Source organism: Gallus gallus, chromosome 4, assembly GCF_016699485.2.
Source record: "Gallus gallus isolate bGalGal1 chromosome 4, bGalGal1.mat.broiler.GRCg7b, whole genome shotgun sequence".
Classification (NCBI taxonomy): Eukaryota; Metazoa; Chordata; class Aves; order Galliformes; family Phasianidae; genus Gallus; species Gallus gallus.
Genome location: NC_052535.1, coordinates 33,428,762 through 33,456,750, shown reverse-complemented (window position 1 = coordinate 33,456,750; position 27,989 = coordinate 33,428,762). Strand labels below are relative to the sequence as shown.

The following is a 27,989-nucleotide window of genomic DNA, read 5'->3' as shown; positions in this document are numbered from 1 at the left end:
TTTAAAAAAGCCATTCTTTAATGTTCCTTTATAGTCTGGACCCTATATTAGCTATTTGAGAAGTGAAGTTCAGTAATTACAGTGAAAATACGCAGAGGAAAATGTAAAGAATATTTTGCTTCAAAGATACAGAGAGGGACTTAGATGGGAGGATCAAATGACAGCTGCCCCAGCCTAAAAAAGTCTCAAGCAATATTTAAGCAGCATTATTTTAGGACATCAAAGTTCATCTTCAGATTTAAGGTGTGGCTGGAAAAATTCTTACAGCTCGTGTTACAGTTTGGGTGTGCTGTTGCATTTTTTATGGTAGAATACCACTGCACAGATGTGATTTTCTTCTTTTCTTACGCTTCTTTCACAGCTGAGAAGATACGTGCTGTCAGTCTGAAGCACCCTAGAAATAAAAACAAGAAGGGTTTTAAAAACAGGCTTTGCTTTTCCTCAAGTATCTCGTTTCTCCACCCTTCATTTTGCTGAATGCACTGATGACTGTACCTGAGGCAGATCTACAGTTGTTTCTCAATCCTCCCTTTCATCAGCTTCACTTTTTATTACCGGTCTAAAAGAAATGTTTTCATTTCTATAAAGCACTGCATATTTTTTCAAGATAAATCTTAATCAAGCATTGACTTCAAAGTGGCAGCTAATTACTAGGCACCTCTGTAAGGCTGATGTGCCATGCAGAGATAATTCAGTGCCCTCCTGCCTCTTCCCCTGTTCCAGTTGCTGAAAGCACTCCAGCATCTCACCCTGTACCTTGCCCTTGCTCTCCCTTGTGCCTATACAGCTTCTTGTGGAGAGACTTTATTCCCAACACTTCAAGTGTTCAAAGCCAGATCTGCTGCTGTAGCAACACTTGACCACTGTCCCCATCCCACAGCGAGGCCTCCAAACCAGCCTCCTTCTGATCAGACATCTTCCCAAACCCTGATGGGGAGCAGAAGGGTCCTCTCCTTCAGCACAGTTGCTGTGCCCCCATGGACCTCTTGTTGCTTAATCTAATCTTGGATTGCTTACACTACGTGCACTTAGAGCGTGAGTTTGGGATATGTGGCAACCCAGCAGAAAAACTGTATCTAAGTCCTTTGGTCTCAAACTCCAGCTCAGCATTGCAGAATGACATTCACATGACCGTTTCCAAAGAACGGGGCAAGCCTCTGACTAGCACTCCCCTGTGCTGCCCTGCAAGTAATCAAAACCATTATTAATACAGAAAGGATCAGGAAGAAAACCCAGACCCTTTTAAAACCAGTGCACTTTCTCTCAGTCCCACCCTGCTCGTGGCCTTCTGACCAAACGTGGGAGGCGAATAACCTCTACATTTCTGTCACAGGGCTGCACTGTTGGAATTAATAGGAGTGCCTGAAAATCGATTCCTGGCATTGCAGTGTGCAGGCTGGGATTTCTTCTCTGAGACCTCCCAGAGCATCTGCGAGCAGTGATCTCTCTGTGCTAACTTCAGGTGAATTTGGAGATGCTATCAGTCCTCCTTGGAAGCTTTCATTCTGTTGAAAAGGAACTTAGAAACACACATCTGCGTGTGCTCGAGTATAATTGTATATTTTCTTTCTGCTCCTATTGAGGTCTCCAAAATATTTTAGCCACAGTTTTATGGTCTGTGATGTGTGGAGGTGAAAAATAAAGCAAAAGGCAATAAAACCGGGCAGAAATGTACACAAGCAGTTATTCAGAGAGGTTGTAAAAATGGCACATGCTGGGCTCTATTTTACTGGGCTTTTATTACCCTCTAATTTCAGCTGTGCTGTTTCAGTTAGGCCGAGTATCTCATCTTTTTAGGTACCATTCTAGCTTGCATTGGTGGCACTGGTATTATAAACGTGTAAAGTTTCTTCCTGAGAATCTCTGAAATAAAACACAACTTGCCCAAGAGCTGAGGATGGTTGCTGGACAGAGAGCTTTACTTGCTGCACAGACCCACATGAGGTGCCTATCCATGCGTGACCTGATCCTGGCAACTTTATTTTGGCAGCTTCCACCTACCCCTGCAGCCCGCAGAAGCATGGGTGCAGCCAGCACTGAGGATGGCTGTGGGAGCTGCCACGGGCTTTGCTCACCGTTCTGTCCCCTGGGGGCCCTTTGCACGGCTTTTAATGCCACAGCAAATTGCAACGCAGTGCAATTTCCCATTCTTTCATGGTGACCTGTGGGAAAATGTTATCTGTCATTTCCCAACAGCTCTCAGGGGCAGGAATAAGACGCTAACTAGCAGACTGGCAGAACTTGACTCGCACTGGCCCTGTCTGTGCTTCAGAGCAGGCCCATCAGCTGCTGACTTCTGCAGCAGAGACGCTGCACCAGCACAGATATTAAATTTAAGCTCTGTCACCAACCTGCAACGTGTTCCACTGCTCTCAAAGGTTCAGCTGCTGTGGTGTTGTTGGGGCTCTCGTAGGAAAAAGGAACAAGAAGAGCGTGAGTCAGGTGGCCACAGCGTTGCAAAACACTGCTGTTCTTCTTACGTTGTGGCACTGGTGTCCCTGGAATCTCAGTGATGCAAACATTTCTCTGATTAAAAAGGGATTAGCAAACAGCCAGACTACCAACAGTACCGAAAACATGCACAGATGTTTCCAGCTGGTTGACATCCACTGAAAGCACACAGGAAGCTTACGTTTGTCTTTCATTTCTTTTTGCTAAGGTGAATCGTGGATCCCACTCAGTGCACAAAGGGCTATAAAATTACCAGGCACAATCTGACCCTCTCACAAAGACCCTCTGTGGCTGCAGCCGCCCCAGCTTCCAAATGCACACATTTGTTTTGCAATGAGGTGGTCGCTGCTCTCATGCAGCTGCAGGTAGCGAGCGAGACCTCCAATTTCAAAGCAGGTTGAATTTGGACTCCTTCCTTTTGTATTCACTAATGCAATCAAGAAAACATGCTCACAGGGTACAAAAAGGGCTCAAAAAACAAAACAAGAAAAGCTGAAATTGTGTAAATGGCTGCTAGGAGCACTCCTGCTTGGGACTGGCTCTGCAGGAGCAGCTGCATTTTGTGCATTGAAATAGTTAAATGCACACCAAGTTGCCTTTGTATTGCTCTGAAGTCTTAATTAAAATGTTATGTGGCATGAAGTCACGTTTTCTGAACTTTAATTTGCCTTATAAATCATTAATTAGGTACACACCAGTGGGTGGTTATCTTGCTCTCGAGGGGCAGCCATGAGTTTTCAACTGAACGTGTGTCAAAAATGATTGGTGGGGATCCAAGTGGGAAATGCTATAACCTATCTGGAAAGACTTCAAGGGAAAAGAGGAAAGGATATTGTCTTGTGTAGTAGAAATATGAGGGGGAAAAAAAGAGCAGTAAATAAGTCCTTTCCTCTTTTCCCTTCCAGTCCATCTCATGTTTTAGTAAGGGATGAGTGAGCTGGGCTACACCTACAGAATGTACACAGACAGATATGCAGCACAGGGTAAGCAGAGAGAAAAATGTTTGCAGCTCACGTGGCATTAGGAGGACTGTGAGTGGCAAACTGGGGAAAGAGAGGGAAGAAATAAAAGGGGAATAATGCATCCTTTGTACATTAAATCAGCAGGCTCTTTGGGAAGAGATTTTTGTCTGCTGATACTTTTGTTGTGGAAAAGATCTAGCCCAGGAGTAGGAATACCAGGCACTGCTGCAATGTGGATGAGCAATAATTGAAAGCAGCCATATCAGTTACTCACTATTACTGGCACTTGGAACTTGTGCAACCTTTTAGCAAGAAAATCTTAAATGCATGCACAAGCCTCACCTCAGAAGCATCTGTCAGGGAAGGATTATCAGGCAGTAAAGGACGTCTCTCAGAAATGATTATCAGCCACTTGGTGTTGTCAGAGCTCCTCTTTATCTTCTTGCAGCTGCAGTGCTGTAGCTTTGCTTTTTTCCCTCTCTGTCTTAAGCAGTGCATAAAGGTACGCTGCCAATAATACGCGACCACTTCCAATTGTTAGTTAGCTCAGTCATTGAAGCGTTTTAAATCTATTAACAAGCTGGCCATTAAATGAATCACTGACCTATTTCTTTGCTACTTGAGCTAAGAAACCGTGACTGATGACCTATAAAAGCATCAATGTGTTAAGGAAAGTTATTAGCTGCAGAACCGGAGCAGCAATTAGTCACTTCAGCCTCTTTTACCAGCCTGAATAGAAAGATTCACCATTGCCAACTTCCAGTAATTCACCAGAAACTAGATTTTGACAAAGGCTGATGTCTGGGGGAGATGCCATGAAGATGCTTCACAGGAGCATGCATCTCTTCTTCCTCAGTTTAGTACTGAAAAGTGTTTTGGCAGGCATCTAAACTGGCTCACGTTTGGGATGCTCCAGAGTAGAAGCTGGGCTGTGGACCCTGCTGGATGCAGACAGGTGAATTTTAGATCTCATAGCTGCTTTTGCAGTGGAGCAAACAAGCCTATGATCCAAACACCTCTGCATGGGGGGAGGTGTGGTTGAGGTCCCTCTGTCTCCTTGTCACCTACTGCCCTCACTGAGCGCTTTCCAGCTGAGCCACCTGCTCTGGACAAGACGCTTTTATGCTCCTCTTTGCCAAAATTACTCAAAAATACTGGATGCTAGGTGGGCCAGCTTTTTTTCACCCATTTCCTGGAGCCAGCTCAGCTCTGGGAGCTGCCGTTTGGGATGGCAAATGAGCACTGCTTGCAATGGGACAAGTGGAGCTTGGAAACAGCATGGTGTTTCTGTGGTGCACTGGCTCAGTCGCTCCAAAAGACAACCTGAAACCGCCCAGCCTAACGCAGACACGTGGTGTTGGAGCCCAGACCATGCAGGGTGTGGATGTCTCGCTGTGCTGAGGACAGCGGATGGTGTCAGGACCGTCCCAGCAGGCGGGAACAGAGAGGGCGGGAAGCCCACACACAGGTGCCTCAGCTGGAGGAGCAGCCTCCTCTCGCTTTTGCAATCCCTGCCTGCTTGACAGGCCCGGACGGCATTACATCACTTCCTAAAAACAATCAAACGGAGCCCATCTCCCAAAGAAGCACAACTCGGAGGCACCGGGGGCAGGAAACAGGAAATGTAAATGCTCTGCCGAAGCCCGCAGAGAGCCGCGCAGGCTGAGGCAGCATGTGGGCGCCCGGCTGGGTGCCTCTGCTCAGCGCCCTGCTCCTGGTCCGGCAGGGCACAGCCCAAGGCGGTGAGTGGCCCATGGCATGGGGACCCCGGGAGCTGGTGGGGTCTTGGGGTGTGACAGCTGGTGGCTGACCCTGGGCAGAGGGGACCTGCAGGAGCTTGCTTGCTGCTACCGGCAGCCGCGTGCCACCTCCGCTTGTCTGGCTCCTTCCTGGCGGTGTCTTCTCCTTATTGCATCTCCTTAGATGTGAGGCTGTGTGATGGAGATTTAATCCGAAATGTCAGGCTAGGGGTGTGGGAACTGCCGTCTCCAGTCTTGCTCATGGCTCCTTTTAGGTCTAATGTTAACTGTTTCTTGTACCTTCCTAATCCCAAACCCATACTGCCCACTGCATGCAATAGTAAAGCTGAAGACCAAGCTGAAGCTCTCCTTCCACTCAAAAGCCAGCTGCTGATTTCTACAGCACTGATGATCTGAAACCCAAAAGAACAGCCAGTGCTGAGATCAATATTTGGCGGCCTGCCTTGCTGAGCGCTCAGGAGCTCCGAGGGCAGGGCTGCCCACGGCTGAGCGCTGAGGGCTCCTGTTATGGGCGTGCAGCTCACAGCTTGAGGTGCGGGGCTCTCTGCGGGGACAGCCCTCCCCTTGTGGGGCCAAAGTACCTCCCGGCATCACTCCAGCCACTGCTTGCTGCCTTGTTGTGGATCAGGAGTGTGTTAAAGCTGCGGGCAGGGAGAAATAGGTGGGTTGTATTTTGGTTGTTCATTTTTTTTTTTCCTGAAAGTCAGTACTATTCCAGGCTGTATAATTGGGCTGCAGGTTCCAGGCATGCTGCAGACCTTATCGCGGTTAGCGATCGTGCTTAGCTGTAAGAATGAGGTAAGAGTTGTTACAAAATGGTTTGGTCTTGCCTGAGTTAAAGGCAGCCCTGCCGTGCTTCAGGCATGTCAGGAAAAAGTGCTGCAGGCTTTGCACGTGCCTCACGATCAAAGCATCCATGGGAAGAAAAATCCCATCAGGAACAGAGCAGAGCAGAGGTCTCAGCGAAGCAGAGAGGCAAGAGGAACAGACCCAGAGGGATCCGGGTTTCTATAGGGACTTATACAAGCCACAGCTGGGCTAGGAGAGTTCTGCTGTGGCCAGCCCCTCCAGGGCATCCAGCGTGCTCACCATTTTCTGCTCACAGACTGACAGAGCAGCAGCTTTCTGGGAGCTTTCCTCCCATCTCCTCCAGCCCCAGACATATCTCAAGCTCTGGGATCCCTGCAGTCTCACCTGTGCTATCTGGAAAGCACTTCCACAGGAGGCGATGGGAGCCTGATTAGACCTTGCAGCACAGACAGATGGCAGCCTTATAAACCCTGCTCCCACACCGCACTGGAGCCCTGTAAAACCCTTGCCTTGCCATTTGGATTGTGATGCACAGACAGCTTTGTCCCGGCCACCCTGCAGTTCCTGAGGGGTGGCAGCACAGTGAGCATGCCCAGGTCCCAGTGCTTGCTCCATGCAGGGGGTCATGTACATTAAATTTCAGTCAGTGACCCCAGGCTGTAGTGCCTTGAGAGACTCTGTGGTTGCTGCTGAGACCCTAGGGCTGTTGAATCATTAATTTCGGAGCCCTGCTGAGAGCAAGGAGCACTGAGAGGTGTGCACCCATGTGTCTGGATGCGGCAGGGTTGCATGTCACTGGTGTGGAGCTGGAAGGGCATGAGATCAAATGGTAGCTAAAAGCACAGTTTGGTCTGGAAAAGCTGTAGCTTTCAGGGTGATGAATGAGGCTGCAAACTCACAGTATGACTCCAAGCACAGGACCAAACACAGGACACTAGCCATTAAAGGAGCATTTAGGTGGAGTGGGAGCACAGCTTTCTATTGCCTAGAAAGGAGCTCAAACACTGGCTCCCTGCTCCAGGTAACACCCAGAGAGGAAGTTCCAAGCACCCCTCTCTAATGGGCTCTTGCCTGCAGCTGACAGAGCAGCTGCCCTGAGATGTTCATGGTGCCTTGCAGGGCCCGCGGCAGCGCCGGTAGCGACCTGCTGTAGCATGCAGGCCGGGCAGGCCCTGGGCATGGCAGGGAGTGGCTGTGCTCGGATCAGCACAGGGCGAGGGGTGAGTCAGGCACAGCTAAGCCGCCACGCGCATGGCGTGGAGCCGTGGGAGTGCATTGCCAGGAGGGGCAGAGGTTGGGAGTGGTGCCACGAGTGGAGGGGTTTCTTACTCTGCAGGGCCTCCTGGCCTCTGCTGGATTTGCCTCCCTCTCCTGAGTCCTCCTGCCGCCGTGTTTGTATAACTCACACAAAAGTATGGAGAAACCAAAAATTCCCAAATTACTAAGCCTGACTGTTCCATTGACTCAGACTTGGTCCTTCCCAGCCCTCTTTCTTCTGCAAGTAGGAGCTGTAGTGTAAGTTGGAAAACTCCCTTCAAAGATTGCAGCCCACAAGCTCGATGAGAGCCCAGCGGGCGGAACAGGGCCTTGCCAGCAGAACTCAGCGTGCTGACTGCAAGCGTTTTATTTTGCCTCTCATCCAGCCACAACCAGAAACCTGTCTGCCTGCCTGCTTCGTCGACAGCTCCTATCGCCACCTCCAAGTGCCTCAACACAGACCTCGGGGGAAGAAATGCAGCCACAGCAGAAATGTTATTTGTTTGCGGAGCTGCTCAGGTCCTGCTACAAAAGCTGCTTGGGACATTCAGCTCCCTTTGCATGCCCTGAAAGGCAGGCTCGGAAGCACAGACATCATGGCATCCCTGTGCTGGGGACCAGAGCGGCAGGCAGCAGGGTAGCATGGGGTGTGCCACAGCTACGGGGGAACAAGGGAAATGAGAGCACGGTGCTTGCAGGAACCTTGTGCAATCGGCTGCCCTGATGCTGAAAGACAGCCAAATTGCTCGAAGAAAATGCCTTAGTGAGAGGAAAGCTTGTCCAAAAAAGAGACCGCGTTTTGTCCCTGGAATGATGTAAAGTGAACAAAAATACGTGGCGACAAGGTCACTCCTCCCTGTGATTTGCCATTTTCTTTATCCAGAGACTAGAAAAGGTAATTCTATTTCATGCAGAGATGGATAGCTTGAAAACTGCTTTGCAGTTCAAATATAGGCAAATAAAAAGTAGTGGAGACATTGGAAATGTCTCTCTTGGAAATCAAACACAGCATATGCCGCAGCTGAGAGCCTGGTGCTGCATTTAATGAGATGTGACTGTTTGCTTTTCCTTTGGAGTCACCTCATGCTTCAGACATTTGAAAAATCCATCTTTGCTCTACTAGTAAATGAAAAACAAACAATTTCCCCCATGCCCTTTCCCCTCTGCGCTATTTTTAGCAAGCTTGTCCTTGTACATCTACCAGCCCAGGCAGCTGATAGGTGTCAGAGGGATGGCCACAGCAGAGAGAGAAGCGTGGTTGCAGGAACTCACCCAGCGGTGTGTCTGCCCTGCCGGCAGCACTCTGGCCACATACAGTGATGGAGGTAAACATACGTGGTATAAATGGAGGAGCTGCAAATGCTGGGACTATGAACTACCCCTGGAGAGAAGTCAGGTTGCTAAAAAGAGTAATGGAGAGGCTCTCTTCTTCCCGTCCTCTGTAATGAGAGGATTAATGAGAGCCAGCAGATCACAGGAGCACATGCATAAGGAGTCACTGCCTGCAGGGAGGCAGAGGTTGTGCTTTGCTCTTGGCTGAATAGGGAAGAGCACAGCATGGAAGCTACTGACATGAAGTCTTTTGCCATCAAAGAGCTAACATTCACATTGTTGTACTGCAGTGAAAGGGGCTGGTGGCTTTCATAGTAGCCAAATACCTTACTGAAGTATTACCTGTTATTTAATAAGCATTAACATTCTTTCCTAGCTTGTAGGAGAGGATGAAACAATCAGATGCCTGCATGATAACTGGCATAAAGAGGCAGATAGATTGCTGCTGTCCCCCTCAGAGCATTGCATTGATTTGAAATTGGGGTTCCTGGCATGCAGTCCCGTGGGATGCTCAGCTCCTTCTTGAGACAGATGTGGCAGGTGAGGATGTTGCAGGGTGGGTGAAGCAAGAGGTAGCGCTCTTACCTCAGTTTTCCCCTCTTTCTCAGTGTCCCTGGGAAGGACAGCATTCTGTCCTTCTGATTTCTCATTTGTAAAATGGAGATGATAACTGCTCATCTCTCAGGGCCATTATGAAGATTAATGTGTTTACCAAAGCGTTTTAAATGCTAAGTGCTTTCGGATCCAGTCCTGTGAGATTTGAAATGCCAGCAATGAGGAGCTAAAAACCTGAAGCTCTGGCTAACTCAAGTGGAAACTCTATCTGCCCGCACCTGACAACAGCAGAGACAATCATGTCACTGCAGAGGTCATGCCATTCCATCCTGCTTTGTAGCATAAATGCTGTACCACGATGGCAACCTGCCGAAACTGGGGGGTAACGTAGAAGTCAGCAACCCTGAACAAGTCAGCTGAAGAACCACACTGAGGTAGAGACTTGTGGCAGACTTGCCATCTAGTTTAGCATCCAAAGGCCAAGAATTCAGGTGTGTGTGCATGCATTCACTGATTATCTTTCTTAACACTTTGAATGAATACCACAGCTGTGTGCTTTGACTCACTGATAACGTTGATGAAACCCACAAAATGTTAACTTGTCCCTGCCCCTGTGTTTGGCAGGCTCTGAGAACAACGAGGATGGCTCAGGATATGGAACATCAGCATTACCCACTGCTACAGTGCCACCTCCCTCTGCACCTCCCACATCCCCTACCTCTGTGAGCAGCCCCCAGCCAGTGCTGGTCACTGCAGGGCCCACTGAAGGCAGCCTGGAAATAGACAGTACACCCAGCCCTGAACTGAGCGACACGAGCAGTAACGGGAGCCTAGAGACGGAAGAGCCATCTGTCCTAGTGTATGCTGTGCCTGCAGTGGTGCTGGCCCTGCTGATCTTGCTGGTCATCATTTTTATAATGGTCCATAACCGGAAAAAGTCTAAGCAAGGTAAACTTCTCTTCGTGGGCATTGGGAGGTAATCGTTACCACACACTTGACATCATTTAACAAATTATTTCAAGTGTCAGGATGCCCCATTTAGGATGCTTGTCTCTGTTTTTAGTTCCACATCTCTTGGGCAGGAAAGGGGAAGCATGCAGCAGCCCCATGTCGTAAGCTGTAGCAGCTTCTCAGCTCATGCCATGTGCCCATGGATCCATGGCAGCTCCTCACAATACCCACAACAGAATGGGGCCACAGCTGTGAAACTTTATCTTTGCGCTCAACAAGTACAAACAAGGTGGATCACGCACTACTCTCACCTTATACTGCCTGCAGGGTGAGACTGTTGGGCACTTCAGAAGAATAAGAACAGGCATAACCATTTTAAGGGAACTTTGTAAGGGGCCCCAGAGGGTGCCAACCACATGAGCCAGGGCCACGCAGCTGCTCTGGCCCCAGGAAGGAAAGTGGTGTTTCAGGAAGCCACCTTCAACAGAGAAATCAGCAGATCTGGAGCATAAAGCAACAAAAAGCCATGTTGTGGCATTTTATTCATAAATGGTCTTCTGAAGTGGTGGTACAGGTGTCATGAAGGCAACTGATGAATTCATGAAGGTGTCATTTGCCATGGCAATTTCAGGCTGTGCCTGCCTTATGTCAGCCCACACCCCTAGCAAACTCTCAGTTCCCAGACAGGCACCTTGTTGCCCATTTCTAGTCTCTGTGACCAGAGACTACCTCAGGATCTCCCACACATTTCCCATTGGGGGTGGAATTTTGAGCACTGCTGAGGAACGGGTGGATGGATCCATGATCGTGGGTTCTGTAGCATGGGAGTAATGCTGGCACTGGGGTTGGCACCCACAGGCCATGTTTAATTAAATATTAGTCGGTTTAAAATAGCATACAAGCATGCTTTACTAGTGAATTAGGCGTTTGTGTACTCATGTTCACCACAATGCTGATATCCACCCACTCTCAGCCAGGCTGTGCTCATGGATTTTAATCCTGTGCCCAGGATTAAAAGTGGGCTGCTGTGAAAACAGCAGGCAAGCAGGGTGGGTTGTTCTGTCTTTCTTCTAAAAGTGAACGGTTACACCCTTTGTAAACAGAACTCATTCAAAATAACCCTGTTGAAGACTATCCTATAATATAGTATATATACAAACAAGGTAACTCAGAACACAAACTGTTTTTCTTTTCCAGATGAGCTGGGGAGTGAAAATGTGAAAAGGTAAAGTTTGTGCCTATCACTCTTCTGCCATTTAGTATAAGCTCTGTGTCATTTGCCCCTGTTTGCAAGCTTGTCTTCCCCCTCTTTGGCTGTGCTGGAAAAAAAAACAAAACAGTTAAGAGCTGCACAGCTCTGACTCAAGTGATAACTTATCAAGCCCCATCTTGCTAATTAGTGCTGGAAGATACAAAACTGGATTAATGGAGAAAAAAATAATTTGCTAAAAATAATTCTTCAACCACGTGGCTCCAAGAACAATCAGTAAAGAGAAGACTAAATGGAGACAAATAAATACAGAATTAGGATAGCTACGACCTTTCCCTTTTAAGTCACTGTCACTGCTATTCAAGCTACAACGAAACTCAATCACTGGAACAGCAGTGATAATAGGATGCTTACCATGTATTCCACAGACAAACACATTTGTTTGCCAATTTGTTATTTGCAGGAGGGAGGGGTACAGGATATCTGTGCTAGCCCTCTGCTTCCAGGCACCCCACACCACACCACCTAGGCCCCAGACCCTTCTCTGCACTGGTGTCCCAGCAAGCCCTGCCATGCACAGCCCAGCTGTTGACATCTGCTTGCTGCCATTGCCTTCATACACCCTTCAGGCTGACCTCTTCCCAGGTCATTCACCTAGTATGGCTTTCCACAGTGCCTACATATGCCTGGAATGAGACAGTCCTTATCAGTTTGTTGATTTAATCTTTTGTGTAATGCCTTTTTCGCCCCCTCCTTTCAAGCCCTATTTTCGAAGAGGACACACCCTCTGTTATGGAGATAGAAATGGAAGAGCTCGATAAGTGGATGAACAGCATGAACAAAAATGGTACATGGTAACCCCTCTACTCCATCATTCCTCTCTTTTTAGCTGACATAAATCCCACGCATAGAAAAGCAATGTAAGGCATTGTATTTGTGTCACCGATTTCCCTAAAGAATTTTTAGTTGTGTTCTTGCCTCTGTTACAGAAATAGCAGCACAAATGTCAGGGTGGGATTGTTCAGAGGAGTATTTTAGTTTGTGTGGGAGATTTTTAACATATGAGGGAATATCATAAATGTTTTGAGTTTGCAGCAGGCACTTGTAAACACAAGCGTAGCTGTGAACAGAATTTATATTTTTAAATTCACATTTTAACTACGGATAGTTTATTTGAACCATCCAATCCTTTCAGTCTTCAGCTCCTACAGATCTGTGCTCCACACCATGCTGTGGTAGAAGAAACAAGTATTTACTTGTAGCTCAGACCATTGCTTACTTAAAACTGCTGCAAATACCTTATGACTGCATCCCTCCCCTCTTGGTGTTGTTTCTTGTATCATCCCCACTGCATGAAGAGCAAGCTGCTCTTTGCCACTGCTCCCCATCTTCTGCAGCCTCTCCAGCAAAACTGCCAGCAATTGGTACTTTCTGTACCTCTCATCAACAGCATCTTCTGCTCCCTCACAGCTAACACTTTCAAGCATCTGCATTAACAGATTCCCACTGGCTAAGAAATGCTGAAACCTGGATATTTCCTCATCCTTGGTCCCTTGCCTTCCATGCAAACAGTCCATTTGCCTGACCTCCTTGAGCTGTTTTGCTTTTCAGGACACAGAACCCTTTGGAGCACGTCTTTGTGTTAGTACAGCACTCCAGCCACATGATGGGGCTTTGACCTTCTTAGTCTGTAAACTCCAGCAGAAAACATTCTAAGAGACAATAGTAAAGGCATTCAGTATAGCACATGGGAAAGCAGCACTGTAAAATAATTTAAATTCTCTGGACAGAAGGGAGCAACCATTTTGTGGTTTGGTTTTTTTTTGTAACATTCCCTAAACCCCAAATGGAACTACAAAGCATGGGCGCAGCCATCAGCAGTGGAGGATTAACAAATTGTCCCCCCCATGGTAGCTCATGGGAAACAGTCCTCCAAGGGAGAGACTTTGTGTATGTGTACACAGAAAACTGAAATATCTCTAACAAATTACCATAATGACTGTCAAAGGGAAAGGGGATTTAAAACACAACATTGATGCTGCTTGGGACATGGAGGTTTTACAGATAAAAGGGTGTGGAAGAGCAGATTTATACACCAGAGTCACTGCACAAAGTAGATGCAATTCTGAAATAAACAGACTAACAGCCAATAGTAATTATCATCTTTCTTCTCATCCTTTTTCAGCTGATTGTGAATGTTTACCTACTGTAAGGGAAGAGGAAAAAGAATCAGTGGCCAATCCGAGGTATGTTGAATTCATTATATTTTTTGAAGAAATACAGCCAATGCCAGCCATTCCAAGATAACCTCATTTCTAAACTATATAATAGTAAATAGACCAACTAGGGGGCAGATTGAAATTTTAGAGTGTTTTATGCATGAGGACTTTGGCTCCAGCTCAAATGGTTCGATGCTCCTTTAATTTTAAACCAGTGGCTGCCTGTAAGCCCCTAACTAACCCTGCAGCAGCAAACCTGTGTGGGACAGACAAGCAGATGGCACAGACAGAGCTTCCCTCACTGATCAGGCTGCTGTGACAGATGCCTGAGATGCTAACATCAGTACTCAGATCAGCTTCCCAAATTTCTTCCCAAATGGTGTTAGATTTGGGCTTTTTTTTTTTTTTTTGAAATCATTGAGATTCAGTACAGGAAACTTCTCAGTGCCTGACATAGCACAGTTGTCTGGCATTAATTTCCTTCTTCATGCAAGGTTCTTGGGAGTTTAAGGCTCAAGTGTTTTGTGCTATGATTTATATAAGACAACATTTTGAAAGCATCCAAGGCCAAACATTGCATTAATGACATTTTCATGTTTTCAGAATGAATGTTGTTCCAAAACAACTTCACAGAGTAGGTGACTTTTTAAATGTAAAATTTTAAACAACACAGCAATTAAGGGTTTACCTTAACTAACTACTTTTCCTAAGTTCATTTTATGTGACATTTTGGAACAAGCTTAATTTCAAAGTAAAAACAGTTGAAGTGGTACCATTTCTTGTTTCCCAGTCATTTCTGTGATTGAACATTTGTAACCTACTCCAGGTAACTCACTTCAGCAGGGAGTTGGACTAGATGATCTCTAGAGGTGCCTTCCAACAATTCTGTGATTATTAGGCAAAAACGGTTACTTTTCCCTGACTAAATAATGCCCCCAAAAGTATGTGCAGTACTTCAGCATCTCTTGAGCAAGGAAAGTGAAAGGCCACGAAGTAAAACAAAACAAAGCTATTATATTGTAAAAGCTTACTTACGAGCATCAAGGCTGTGAAGTTGTGCACTTGGGCAAGGGATTGTAGCCCTGACTCCCTTCAAAGTGGTGCTCATCTGCCCCACATGCAAACTCACTGCATTACAAATAGATACGTATATTGATATGTTTTGTATAAACAAATCTTGCCTTTGAAGCCTAGTGCTAAAATCATGTCCAGGGTTTCCATGCATACAGGAGGCAGGTAAAGGCTTGTGCACCTTTGCTCCTCTGGTAGAGATAGGCACAACACCCATCTTTCGGGACTGCTGAGTAAGCAAAGCCCCCCTCACACACACTTTATTGCATCCATGGGGCACTCTTCAGGGTTTTGGGTTTTTTTTTGTCCAAAAAAAAAAAAGGTAACTTATGAAGTGAGGTTTGGGGGGAATTAAATCTGGACAAAGAAATTCTCTCTTCCCAGGCTGTACAGTGTTGGTCCTCAGAAGCAGTAACACTGCTTCCAATAAGTTCTTTATAATATCAGGCAAAGTATCATTAGGAATATCAATAATCGTATATAGGGAAAAACTTGACTCACCCAACAGGTGATGAGAGTCTCTGGCTATAGAACTCTCCTTCTCAGGAAGCAGCCCTCATCCAGGAGAAGTCCTCCCTTCAGATGCTAGCCCTTAAATGAAACCAGAGAGGGGTGGACCCAGGGACACATGGGAAGCACAGGTGAATTGCTTGCACCTATGCTTCCAGGGCCAGCCATCCCCTTCACCGGGTACTCAATCATCAGTTCAGGCTGGGACATAACAGATCCCCCAACATGAAGTTTAATAAAACATTAAAAAATAAAGAAAATGCAACTTTTGTTTAAAGGGACAAAATCTTAATATTTGGCTTTATTCTGGTGCATATCAAACATTCTTTATGAAGTGGCAGGGAACAAGCTACCTAGGCAGAAAACAAAGGAACAAAATGAAAATTCACCTATCAGTTTTAACATTAAATAATCAAGACGTAAAATGTTATCTCCAAGTCTAGGAAAAGGTATTTGATTTCTGAGTCCATGCCTGGTGGCAGGAGAGCCTCTGGCCAACAGAAGCTGGACCAGCTCTTGCCCATACATAAGAGAGAAGTGACCAAGCAGCGTGATGCCAGTGTTTTTTCTCTTTCATGTATGCCCAGTGATGGTGAATCATGAAGCTACAGCAGCAGAGAACTCCTCAGAAGGAACAGCACGCAAGCTAACAGAACCCAGATTGTGGACCAACTGGATTCAAACACAATTCACCACAAAAGACTGGAGAAGCAAATGCTTTTGTTGTGTCCTTCTACTTACAATCTTCAGAAGAGAAATATAATCAATTGGAAAAATAAAGGAAGAGTGCTACAGTGAGATTAAGGAGCTGACTTCATTCCTAATGCAGCAAGATTCAGCACTAGTCAAGAGAAGCTTCCTTTCCCCTGAAGTTGTGAAAAGCTGTCCTTGCTTCCATGCAGCTCTCCTCTCCAGTTCTGCATAGTGCAGCCAGTAAAAATGCATACATTCCAAGTATAGCAGGCCGTTTTGTTCCTGCTTTGTTTTATATACATACATGAGCAGTACCCACAATCCTGGATTGCACTGGTTTAAGTGGGTTTGATTCAGGCTGCTGATACTCACACTGTGCTCATCTTTCAATTTGCTTTTTGGTAATAGTGCACAGATTTGCACAGGACTTCTGCTAGTGCAGTACAAGAGCAGGACTGACTGACAGCAGCTGGAAAGCCCTCCCAAAGAATCCACCAGGAAGCAGCCTGAAGCTCAGCAAGTTTTGGTCTTCAAATTAAGGACACTGCAAATGTAAAAGAAGACTGAGGCTGTCTGACAGTTAACCACAGATGAGCACCATGCTAAGTCTCACCACCCAGCCCTTCACCCCATGCTGTGCAGCTCATCAATGTCAGCCTGCTACAGACACACTCAGCTTGAAAACGCTTCTTTTCATCAAAACAGGCTGCAAAATTGAACAATTCATTACTATACCAAACACATTTGGTAGATAAGCTTATTATTCCTAACCAAGGTCCAAGGTTTTCAGGTGCAATAAAGTTTCAGCTTTGGATTTTTGAATATTGAACTTGGAACACCTGGAAGACATTGGCTTCTTAACATAACTGCCCTCCTTCCTTCGGAGACACTGGAAAGTCAGGCTGCTGAGATGCCTCGGGTTTGGAAGATAAATACAGCATCACACCCATCGATTTTAGGCAGCATGTCTCTCCTGGATGTGATTTAAATACGTAACAGACACCTGATTGGATACTGGTCTATGCAAAGCTTCCCCCCACCGTATTTAAAACTTGCATCTCACCATACTTTAGATCCTGCCCTATCATGTTCTACTTGTCATCATATTGTATTTAAATATTCTTCTCACTCAATAGATGTTTTATACGATCAGTTTTAATTGGCCTGCAAATATTTTAGTAATATGTTTTCATACCTACCTTGGTTTAAGAGAGGAAGTGAAGAAAGCCACCAGGCACCTGGGCGGAGAGTTAATGCTCACTGACAGCTGACAGAAGGGCTCAACTTTGTGAATAAGAATGTGTCAACGTGTTTACAGCTAACAATTTCCTTGGTTTTATTCATTACTGAATACTAGGTAAGTAGTAATTTCCTCAAAGAGGAAATATTTCTCCATTGTTCCAAAATAACTCATTGCAAACAGTGGATTTTATATGAGTGATGCTAAATTAGTATTCCCTGCTTGGATGACTTTTAATTTTGGGAAAAAAAAATGTTGTGAAAGAGGAGTGTAAAACATTCTCTCAAACATTTCCACAAGTTCCTGATGGTAAAAATCACTCCCTGAAATATCTAATTAAAATAATACAATCAGAGGGGGAAAGTGGAAGATTGAAATAAAGACAATCAAAAAGTGGAAGGGGATGTTTTCCAGAAGCAGCTTTGTTAGCAACTTCTTTCCGATGGAACGAAGATGCAATGCTAAGGCTTTCTGCTGTTTGTAAAGCAGTGACCAGAATATGTCCAAAAGTGAGAATGTTCTCTTTCAGGGCTCATGGGAAAAAGAAACAAATGACAAATGGGTTTTTTTTTTTTGGAGACCATTGCTCTTTACCGGCTGTGTGGCTCACAGGCACTGCTGCTACAGCAATCAGCAGCAGTGAAAAATGGAGTCTATTGTTAATTGCTTTTTAAAATGTGGATTTTCAAAGTGGACCCTACTCTTAAACGTGATACTGTATGGCATAACTCAGCCATGCCACAATCCTTCAGACAGTCCTAGCACGTTTCCAGCCGTGAATAACGCACTAGCTCTGCCTGTGACAGCATTTGAGAACAGACTGTTGTGCACACATTTTGTTGTTGGTTTTAGATTAACACCAATGCCCAGTGGTCTTTTGGTCAAAATGACGTAATTTTCACAGAGACTTAGTTTGTCTTAAAAGACACACGTTCACAGAAGAAGTGCTCCCTTCAGCTAAACTCATGTTAATAAGCATTAATCCTTATTAAGTTCATCATTAAGCAATTTTTACATCAAGCTTTAAAAATCAATTTTGCCCAGAACTGATTTCAAGGTGACAGCTCTACAGTAAGTTATACCACTTAACCTTCCTACAAACAGGCATGCCAAAATTTCTTCTCTTCTGGAACTTTCTAACCATTTCAAAATACACAGTAAGGGTCTGGACACTTTCCCAGCCAATACTGGATGCAGGTTATCTGAATCCACTGCTTCCCCCCCCCCCCCCCCCCAAGATACACATCTAAAAGTTGCTGAGTTGCTATTGAGAAGATAATGCTTCCTTAAATCCTGCCTAGCATCAAATCCTGTCATTCCAAGGCAAAAGAGACCAGGTGCTGAATAATTTGCATTGCAGTATAGTTACAGATGTGTCTAACATCTTCCCTTAGTACTGCCCAAATGATATTTAGCACTGCTATTTTCCCTGATCTTACATTGTCACAGCTTTTTTATTCTTTCCGTCTGATCTCCCATCTCTCCCTGCTTTAAACTTTCCAGAGGAATCCATCACACACCTGATAACGCAGCCCTCCTCTAGGCTGCCCATCTCACCTAGTCTCTTCTTTCACCTTCATTTCTGTATGGACTCCTGCATTTGCCAAGGCCACTGCCCAACATTCATTCAAAATACAGCCAAGCATCTCTGCAGACCCAAGTGTCGTGGCTGAAACAGCATGGTTCACTGCCTTGGTTCCTCTCCTGCTCATTCTCATCTAGTATTCCCCTCTCCTGGTTACTGATTTGCCCACTGCACTTCAGTTTTTGTGCTTTTTATCACAAAATCATTTGAATTGGAAGGAACCTTTGAAGGCCACATAGTCCAACTCCCCTGCAACGAACATGAACACCTGCAGCTACATCAGGCTGCTCAGAGCCCTGTCCAACCTGGCCCTGAATGCCTCCAAGGATGGAGCATGCACCACATCTCTGGACAACCTGTTCCAGTGTCTCACCAACCTTATTGTAAAAAAAATATATATATATTCCTTACATCCAGTCAAAAATCCCTCCTCTTGTAGTTTGAAACCATTTCCCCTTGTCCTACCACAACAGACCCCTCTAAAGAGTCTGTCCTCTTCTTCCTTATAGCCCCCCCCTCACTCCCCCCCTTAGAAACAGTAAAGATGCTATCAAGTTTCCCCAGTGGGATATTTCAGTAGAAGAGTATCATAACAGCGATCAGACAAATTATTTCCCTCTCATTTAAAACCCCCCATTAGCAAGAAGCATTTTCAGTACAGGCACAGACTCTTAAAACCTGTATTTGAGGGCAGTGATTCCCCTTGTTTAGAAAGGAGGGGAAGAAGAGTTGGCTGCAGAGCCCAGGGTGCGTTTCACACCTCGGGGATAACCACAGAGCTGCTGCTCCATCCCCAGGCCCTTGCCCCACTATACCCCTTTCAGCAGCACCACACCTGCCTCCTAAAATGGAGAGAGAAGGGGCTGAGGGAGCTAGTTAGTGAAGGAGAGATGGGATGGTTGCCAATCCCCTTGCACTCACATCAATATCAACATCAGGGGAAACGCATCCTGAGTACCTCTGCTTAAATTTAAGGGCAGGCTCAGGTGGTGCTTTCATATCAGTAAAAAAGAACAGCAGCAGCTCTGTTTGATGGGAGCAAAGAGCAGCACCAGCTGCTCTCCCACACGCTGACACACAACACAGGTCAGTCAGCTCATGTAACCACATAAGTCACCAGTAGGGTATTTTGTACACATCAGTGCTGCTCATATTGTCTGCTCATGGAAAAAACTGTCTTTTTCTGCTAACAAGGGCTAAGCGCATACCTGAAGGCACTAGCAAGAAGAAAAGTAATAAGCAAGCACTGCTTTGAGAGCAAACTATACCTCACCTCCATGCAGCTGCACTGGTTTGCAGCATCCCACCCACACAGCTGGAGGTTGGGGTTCACATATGTAGCACATGGTTACAGGACACTTAGCATCCTCCTACAGGTCTTTATTTGGCTATTTTAGATATTTCAGAGTGGGTCAGCTTCCAGAGAAGCTACAATTGCACACTGGGACACCTGGAAAATTCAGGAAGCTATTTGATGTACACCAAAAGGATTTTCACACAGGTGAGATTTCCCCCCACCCCTTCCTCCATTTTTGGAAGGGATTAGATGTGATGTTGCATTTAAATATAAGGGAACAACAAAAATCTAACTGTGGCTCTTGCTCAGTTAACTTCAGTGAAAAGAGATCAAGAGAAGGATCGGGACATCTTTTGTGCAGGTGCTGTTTCATGAGAAGGATGGTTTTCTCAGGGGCAGTCACTACTAAATACAGAAGTTTCTGTGGTTTTTAGCTTCAGCAAAAACACGAAGATAAGTGAAAATGGAAGTCACCTATTTTAGGAAGATGCTCCGAAGTAAAAGTACTTTTCTATACAGAACAGAAGCATCAAGTCCTGAAGAGGAGTGAAATACATTAATTCAGTTAACTTCCCCACATGCCAACTGAAGTTTTATTTGTTCCTCACTTCAATTCACAGGAGAGACTAATATTTAAAACCTACGTTCATTAAAATAAAGGGATGAAAACCTGCTACAAAAATAACCACCCAGACACTACTGTTAAAAAAAATATATCAACACTGAAAATTAAAACCAAGACTAAAGTTGGAGCCTGCATTTGGGAAGCAATACCCACAGTGAAGATGTAGATACGAAGGTGTTTTTAAGGGCTGCTCCCCCACCACTAGGAAGGCAGCATTGTCTCTGCTTTTATTTTCTTCACAATCAGGAAGGGATGCGTACATTTCTCTAACAGACTGCAGACGTTGAACATTTGCCTTACACTCCGCTGTGAAACAGATTTGACAGGTTTCACGTATATACTTGGGATTCGATTTCTCTAATCTAGCTTCCATTCTCTTTTACAACCTGAAATATGGAACAAATGGATTATGTTCTACTGATGTAACTGGGATTTGGAGAACAAGTCATCAAAACTAGCCAGATCCTCCACAGTAGAAGCAGCAGTTCTGTTAATTCTTTACTCAAGTCTAAGTCGATCTACCTTCACCTCTCACTTCTTTTAAATTTAGCAGCTTGCTTTCATTGCCTTTCTGCACTCATTAGCTGAGCTTCTTACTTTCTTTGACAGTAACTCCAAATAGTAAACAAATCCTTACCATCTTAAATTCAGTAGCAAAGGCGCGTGGGCAGCGTATAAGATGCCAGCAGTAACTTATCCACACCACACCTCTTAGTTTACCAGTATTCGTAACTTCTATCACTCAGTTGACTGTATAGTCAGAGTGTAACTATGAAGAGTAATCACAGAACCACAGAATTGTAGGGGTTGGAAGGGACCTCTAGAGAGCATCGAGTTCAACCTCTGAATAAGCTTATATACTTCCTGGATTAAAATAATAAAAACGCCTTTGTCCTGCTTGCATTTTTTCTTTCAGAATATGGCAACCAGCACTGCAGGACAAAGATCTAGTAAACTCTTAAAGGCGAGTTGTACTCAGAAGAGTATATACTCAAAACCCCCGATCAGATATCCCATGCATGTGTATACATTTAAGCACAGCATTACAGTCAACAAGAGCACTTGCTTCTGCCAGCAGGTGGCTGGGAGGCTTGCTGTGAAACCTTCCTGCTACCAATAAATGAGCATTTTCTGTTCCAGCTGGCTGGTAGGGACTCTCCTGGCAGTACTTTGCCCTACAGCACATCTCTGCACTGCATTAAACACATCCAGGCCTGGTTCCAAGTGATGCTTTGACTGCCACCTCCCCCCCCCAGAAGAGGGAATCCCCACCTGTAGTTGCAGAAGTGATACTTCTCAAATCTGCTTCAGGCTTTTTACCACAAAACATGTTGCGTGTCAAACCATGACTCACACAACGGAAGCAAGGCTCTTGGCCCTGGGTGGCTGCTCACTGTTGCTCCCCCTGCAGCAAAGGGGAGCCCAGCATTTCTGGGGAGCATCATTTACCTCAGCCATCTGATTACTGCTCTCTGAGATAGCTCAGCACTGACCAGTGCTACAGAGCTGTCCCATGGTTTAAATGCTTCACCCACAAACAGCAAGAACGAAGAGGAGGGTTTGCAGAAACAGTAGGCTACTCATCTCACTAAAGGTGGCTCACCCTGTGCTGGAATGGCAATGACACATGATGTATGCACAGAGCATCCCTGGTTGCAGAGCAGCAGCTATCACTACACGTTGAGAAAAGGGGGTAGCAGAGTAGAACCAAATCGGGAGGATATGGAAAAAAGCCTACAACTCCATAGGAAAAACAACAATTTGTGTAGCTGAGCATTACTTGGCTTCATTTTACAGGACACACGGACAATGAAAGACCTCCCTGCTTTGATTTGAAGTTAAACATACTGCTAGCACTTCAGCAACTCAAAGGTGATCCTTCTGCAGTTTTTAACATCCCAACAAGCTTTGGAGGAGGATTCCACAGTAACAGCAGCATTACTCAACTTGCACAAGACCATATTCTGAAAAGCTCAGATCCCTGTTACCCCATCTAGGCCAGGTTGATGAGCTGAAAGCAAACGCCAGCAGGAGGCACACATCAAGGCACTTTGATTGCACACTACAGGAGCACAGGAAGAGCTGAGACACGTGGGGGAGGACACATAGATTCAAGCAGACATGAGATTAAGCCAGCTCCCTTCTATTTATTTCATACAGATTTCATCTATTCTGTGAACATAGGGATAGTCATGTGAGACTTATTATTTATGGCTATACAAACCACAAAACAATCCCTCAACTGCTCCCTCAATAAATAAAACTTGATCAAAGACTAATAATTAGGCTTAACGCTCCCAAACACTAGACCTCAGAACTTGTTTACACCACTTTATTGCCAAAGCCTCCAATGCATTAAAGGGGAAGTTTCTTATCTTCGATTTACAGTTATCTGACTAGACAGATCATAGACGAGAGCAGAAGAGTGGGAAACGATCTACTCATCCTCTGTTTATGCAGCTACTACAGAGAGGCATGTGATGGTTTTGGACTCTGTCCAACTACCATTCATCCCTAAAGGAATCTTTCTATTACTCCCATAAAAGTATAACGAAGCCCTTTTTAATCACAAAATGACTCAGGTGTACGTAGGCCATCATTCACAGCCTCCAAAGATCCCAACCAGTGCCTTGCCACTGATGACCTATTCAGTGACAAGGGAAATTTATGATATTGTTCTTTCCCTCTAAATAAATTTTCCTGTCACCTCAGCGATTCATTTCTCCCCTCTGTCATTAACTATCAGCTGGTAAAGTAAGCTAGAACTAAGTGGTTTTCGGGAATTCTGGCATCTTATTCCCTGCAGCTCACCACCTCATTAGCCTTGCCTTACCTTGGACCCTAAATTTATGGTTTTGTTCTTTCCTAGCACACAACTCTACCTTGTTTATTTTCCTGATGTTTCTTTGCCCTCCTTAGCACAGCTCATTTGTCCTTGATACCATAGACGTGCCCTGCATGATCTTGCTTCAAACACCACTCAGCCCAGTGATTCTTCCAGCAATAAGCATTTAACATTTCAGATTAATATGCAAATTCGGTTACAATGCTTTTACTCGTAAAGCATTTGTGCTTTAAACTTACTATAAAGCAAAAATTCAAGATAACAAAAGGAATTCCTTTTATTCTCTTATCTAATCTTTATTTATCTATTCCATTACCACCAAACCAACTCAGTCCTTGACACCCAGTCTGCATGTCTTACAGACAGGGCTTCCGACAGACAGGTCCTGCTGTTTTTCTCAGCCTCTACCTAGTACAGGTGGAAAAGCACGGTGCTGTGGTTGTCTCCGCAGGGAACAACAGATAACTCCCCCTGAAGTGTGTACCAAAGCATTTCCCCTATGGAGGAATGCACGTCAAGCCTCCTCCATATGCAGGAGGGGAGAACAGTCCCGGTTTGAATCCATATCCTGTTGCTTGCCAGAGTACCCAACTGAACCATCCTGTTGCTATTAGACACTGCAGCTGTCTGCTTAGTTTACTGCTGCAATGCTACTCCACAAAAAGAAAAGCCACAAAGGTCAGCTCAAAGCATTTTTTTTTCCTAGTAATTTGCTAGCCTCCAGCAGCTCCAGGTTTTTCTGATAGCCCACTGCCAGCAGTTATTCATCAGTTACCATGACACCCACTGGTGCAAGACTCAAGCCTAAGAACAGAAAACAGTCAAGCCACACAAGACTATGGACAAGTTGTCAAGCAGATAAGGCTGAGAAAAAAAAACAAAAACCAGACTCTCCAACTTATGTAAATCAGCATACCTTCATTCAAGCCAGAATTACAAATCTCACTGTGACTCAGTAAGTAACTTCAGGGATCAGAGAACCTTACCTGCAATTTGCTGCAGTGTTTTGCTACAGATATCCTTTAGCCTGCCAAAGAACCATTTCAAGCAGCACAAGTAGGAGTGCAATTGATTCTGGATATACGCCTAAATGCCTGTATGCGTCTTTTTCTCCTCCTTTTGTTATGCGAGTGACAGTGAAACATTTTAACATACCTATTTTCAAAAACCATCAGGCAACTAGCAGTAGTAACAGACGAATGACAGCAATACTGCGCTGTGACCATTGGTCATACTATAAAGCTGATCACCACAACAAAGCACTAGTGAGCTACCTGGTAGAATAGCTGTTGCTCAGTGTTCTAGCCTTTTCTTTTTGGTTTCTCCTCGGTCCTATTACAAACAGCCTGACTCCTACAAGCCCTGGGGCCTCTAAAGATAGTCCTGAAGCCCCAGTGCTGAACAAAAACTACTGAGAATGGACCCACAGAAGCACTCAGCACAGGGATGCAGCCAATTCCCCATTTGGCTCTTCGTTAGACTAACACAAAGGCAGATTTTCTAAAACAAAACCAAGTCCAGCATCAAAAGACAAAAACAAACAACAAAAACGCCCAAGAAAAACACTGACTGCAAAAGAAAGAAATTTCTTTGTATGTCTGTCTTCAACACTTACATGAAATAACCACTTCTAATCCAACAAGCTGTCTTAAGAGCTGTCTTCAAGGCATCTGCTGTTTCCTCCCTAAAACCACACAAGGTCAATGCAGACAACCTACAGGTCTAATACAAGCATCAGCAGACCTAAAGTCATTTTACAGAGCCAGGTTAAGCTAAGACACTATCTTACCTTAGAGACTCAGGCACCAGCACCATACAGCCTTTCTTCTCTTGCAGGAGCACTTAAGTGACCAGCCTTGCTTTCCTTCCCATGTCTATCTCATAGGCATAGAACACAGAAACAGAAAGCTGTGACACTGTAGCTTGTGCTGTAGTCTTCAAGCAAACTACAGGGCAGCAATGTTTACCATAAATAAAAACTCAACATATTAAGCCACTCCTAAAGCTGTGTTGAAATGCTCCTGGGGCTGATGTATATAAGGACTGCCCATGCAAGTGACTGCTGTTTGGCCCCGGTGAAGGGCAATCTGAAGGTGAGTAGAAGTAGTTTTAGCACTTTTATAGGCACCAGACTAAGACTATGTTTGTGGCTGGTGAGAAAGCAGTGAGTGAGGCTTTGAGCGAGCGTTGTCTGTTTGGCAAGAATTTCTCCCCCAGTTTAACCTGAAAAGCAGAAATCTTTGGTATTTCAGTTCTGGTTTTCCCTTAAACAGAGGCTAGTAATTAAGGCCGTTAGTAATCAAAGTTTAAATAATGAAAATCAAATTCTTGGGAGCTATTCTGAAACAGAATTTAGGACTTCACTGGTGAAAACCTCTAGCACAACTCTGCTACGCTTCTGATACTAGAACTGTCAGGTGTACTTTAAATACTGTAGTTTTTGTAAAAAAAGATAGACAAGGTGATCTATTTTAAGTAAAAAGAGGTTAGAAATAAACAAGTAGAAAAATGTCATTAAGCATTTTTTTTCCAAGTTTAGTATCTTGATGCTGCCCATGACAACTACCTAATACATGAAGAGCAAAGCCTCCTACATTAGGTTTTACAGCTACATAGCAATAAAAACACCTCCTTGGTTCCTGCAGTTATAATAAAAGCATCAGAGTTAATAATCTGACTACAAACTTCAGGTTCTTAGCTAGAAATTCCCACTTATTCTGTACATTTCAAACAGTATTTCTTAAGCAACAGGATTTTAAGGTGGGACTATTTTTACAATATCAATTTAAACACAAGAACAGTCATGGTTCTTCCTATGCGTGCCAAAGTTGAGCTCTGCAGCCACACTGTTGAAATCTTTTGTAATCCTCAATGTGGTAATCACTTGGATCACCTGATTGGTTTTACTAAATAAAGAAATAAGATGGAGAAAGTGTGAATGCTTCAGGTTTTGCTGATGTAGGTAAACTTCTAAGGACAGATTTCAGAACTAAGCACAAACATGGAATATTTCTGAAACACGCATATAACTCAGCAGGTTTCAGAAGATACTCAGTGACTTTCCTAAAAGCATAACAAGAAAGCACCTAGCTCTACATATGAAATATGCACTTTGAAATAGATGTGAAGGTAAATCTAAAACTCAGATCCAAATTATATGGAACAGATTTGAATGTGATGGCACAAACCTCTGCCACACTCAGAGACTCAGCCTGAATACAAAGCGCATGTGGCAGTCAGCAGTGCTTAAAACCCAAGTGACCAGCAGTAGAAAATGAATGACACTTGTGTTAAAGGTCAGAAATGTGTAGTTTCTCATCTTTGCATTAGATCAGGTCACATCCAGCTTTACAGAAGTAACAGAACAGATAAGCTTGCAATGACACCACAAGAAATATTTGATTGCCATTTAAATAGATGAAGCCCTAGCCATATTAAGGTCAATATAACTACGGCCAACTGTTCAGGAGTCTCTATTTTTGCTGTAACAATAATTTAACAGAAATGACTGACCAAAGCTATTGGGAGACTACACAACACAACCTGTCTGCACACCAGCTGCAACAGCAGGCTAGGCACAGTACATTCCTGCTTCCTTGGCCACACATTCTCATGGGATTCCAGTATTGCCACAGCTGTGTACAGAGATGTGCTGCAGGACAAAAGCAGCAGTTAGCTAGCTGGGCTTAAAAACAAACCTTCTAAGACAGGGTTGCTTCTGCTTCAGGTCTTACTGAAGCCGGTGTCATACTGGGGGTGGCAAGTGACACCACAGCTCCTAAAACTGGTATGCTGCTACACTAGTGATCCATTTTCTGCAACTGCATGGGGCAGTTTATCTGGCATTTCTGAAATCACTGCCCTGCCAGCAAGAAAAACTAGGGAATATCTGACTGTTCTAAAGAGACCCCAAACAGAATCTGAAGTATGAAAGCATTTTTTTTTTAACAGCTTACCTAATCCTAAGTGGAAAGCCAAACCCCACTACAACACTGTAACACAAGGGAAAACACAGTGATGACAATAAGGTAGCCAAGCCCCAGGCTGTAGGAAATAAGATAGGTTCAATGCAACAGCCATAGACACAGAAAGAAAGGAAGAAGTCATCTTCTTACCCTTAAAAGACCTCAGGTACACAACAGTCTCCAGCAAAACACCTTTGGCTCCATTGCCAACCCTTAAATGAGGTCTGGGAAGGGGTGGATCCCGGCTCCACCCCTTCCTGTCACTCAGGTACACTGCATGCACCTGAGCTCCCCTGGGTTAGCCCCGCCTTCTCACTGGTGCTCCATCACTGGTTCAGGCCGTGATTTAGCATTTCCGCTACACCCAGTAACTGCTTTTACCCTTTCAGAACAGTTCCCTAGGAAGACCAGAACAAATGACCAGAGCAAATTATGGCTCTTTTTACTGGCAGCAGAAACACCAAACCTCCAGAAGGCTGTACCCTGTCTAGCAGCAGCTAGGAGCCCTAGGTTTTTGCATGCAGCACCACAACCACCACATATCAGGGGGTTGTCCATACTGCAAAGCAGGCTCTCCATGAATAGAGCAACACGGAGGTGCACCTGGCTGCAGACAGAGCCCACGCATGCTGCTTTTTCTCTTACCATTTC

General features: G+C 44.9%; 1 protein-coding gene and 1 long non-coding RNA gene across 2 annotated transcripts; one reads left to right on the top strand and one right to left on the bottom strand.

The window, feature by feature from the left end:
- LOC107051774 lies at window positions 1-27,843 on the bottom strand. The gene is made up of 3 exons (XR_001463650.4): window positions 27,489-27,843; window positions 2,352-16,325; window positions 1-394 (listed from the first exon to the last, which is right to left on the bottom strand). It is a non-coding gene; the product is annotated as an uncharacterized LOC107051774 (long non-coding RNA).
- On the top strand, window positions 5,078-16,940 carry TMEM154 (transmembrane protein 154). The gene is made up of 6 exons (XM_001234847.6): window positions 5,078-5,155; window positions 9,752-10,075; window positions 11,276-11,303; window positions 12,050-12,135; window positions 13,474-13,534; window positions 15,676-16,940. Exons 1-6 carry the CDS (start codon window positions 5,086-5,088, stop codon window positions 15,689-15,691), a joined length of 585 nt encoding a protein of 194 aa, XP_001234848.1. The 5' UTR covers window positions 5,078-5,085; the 3' UTR covers window positions 15,692-16,940.
- Window positions 27,844-27,989: the final 146 nt, after the last annotated feature.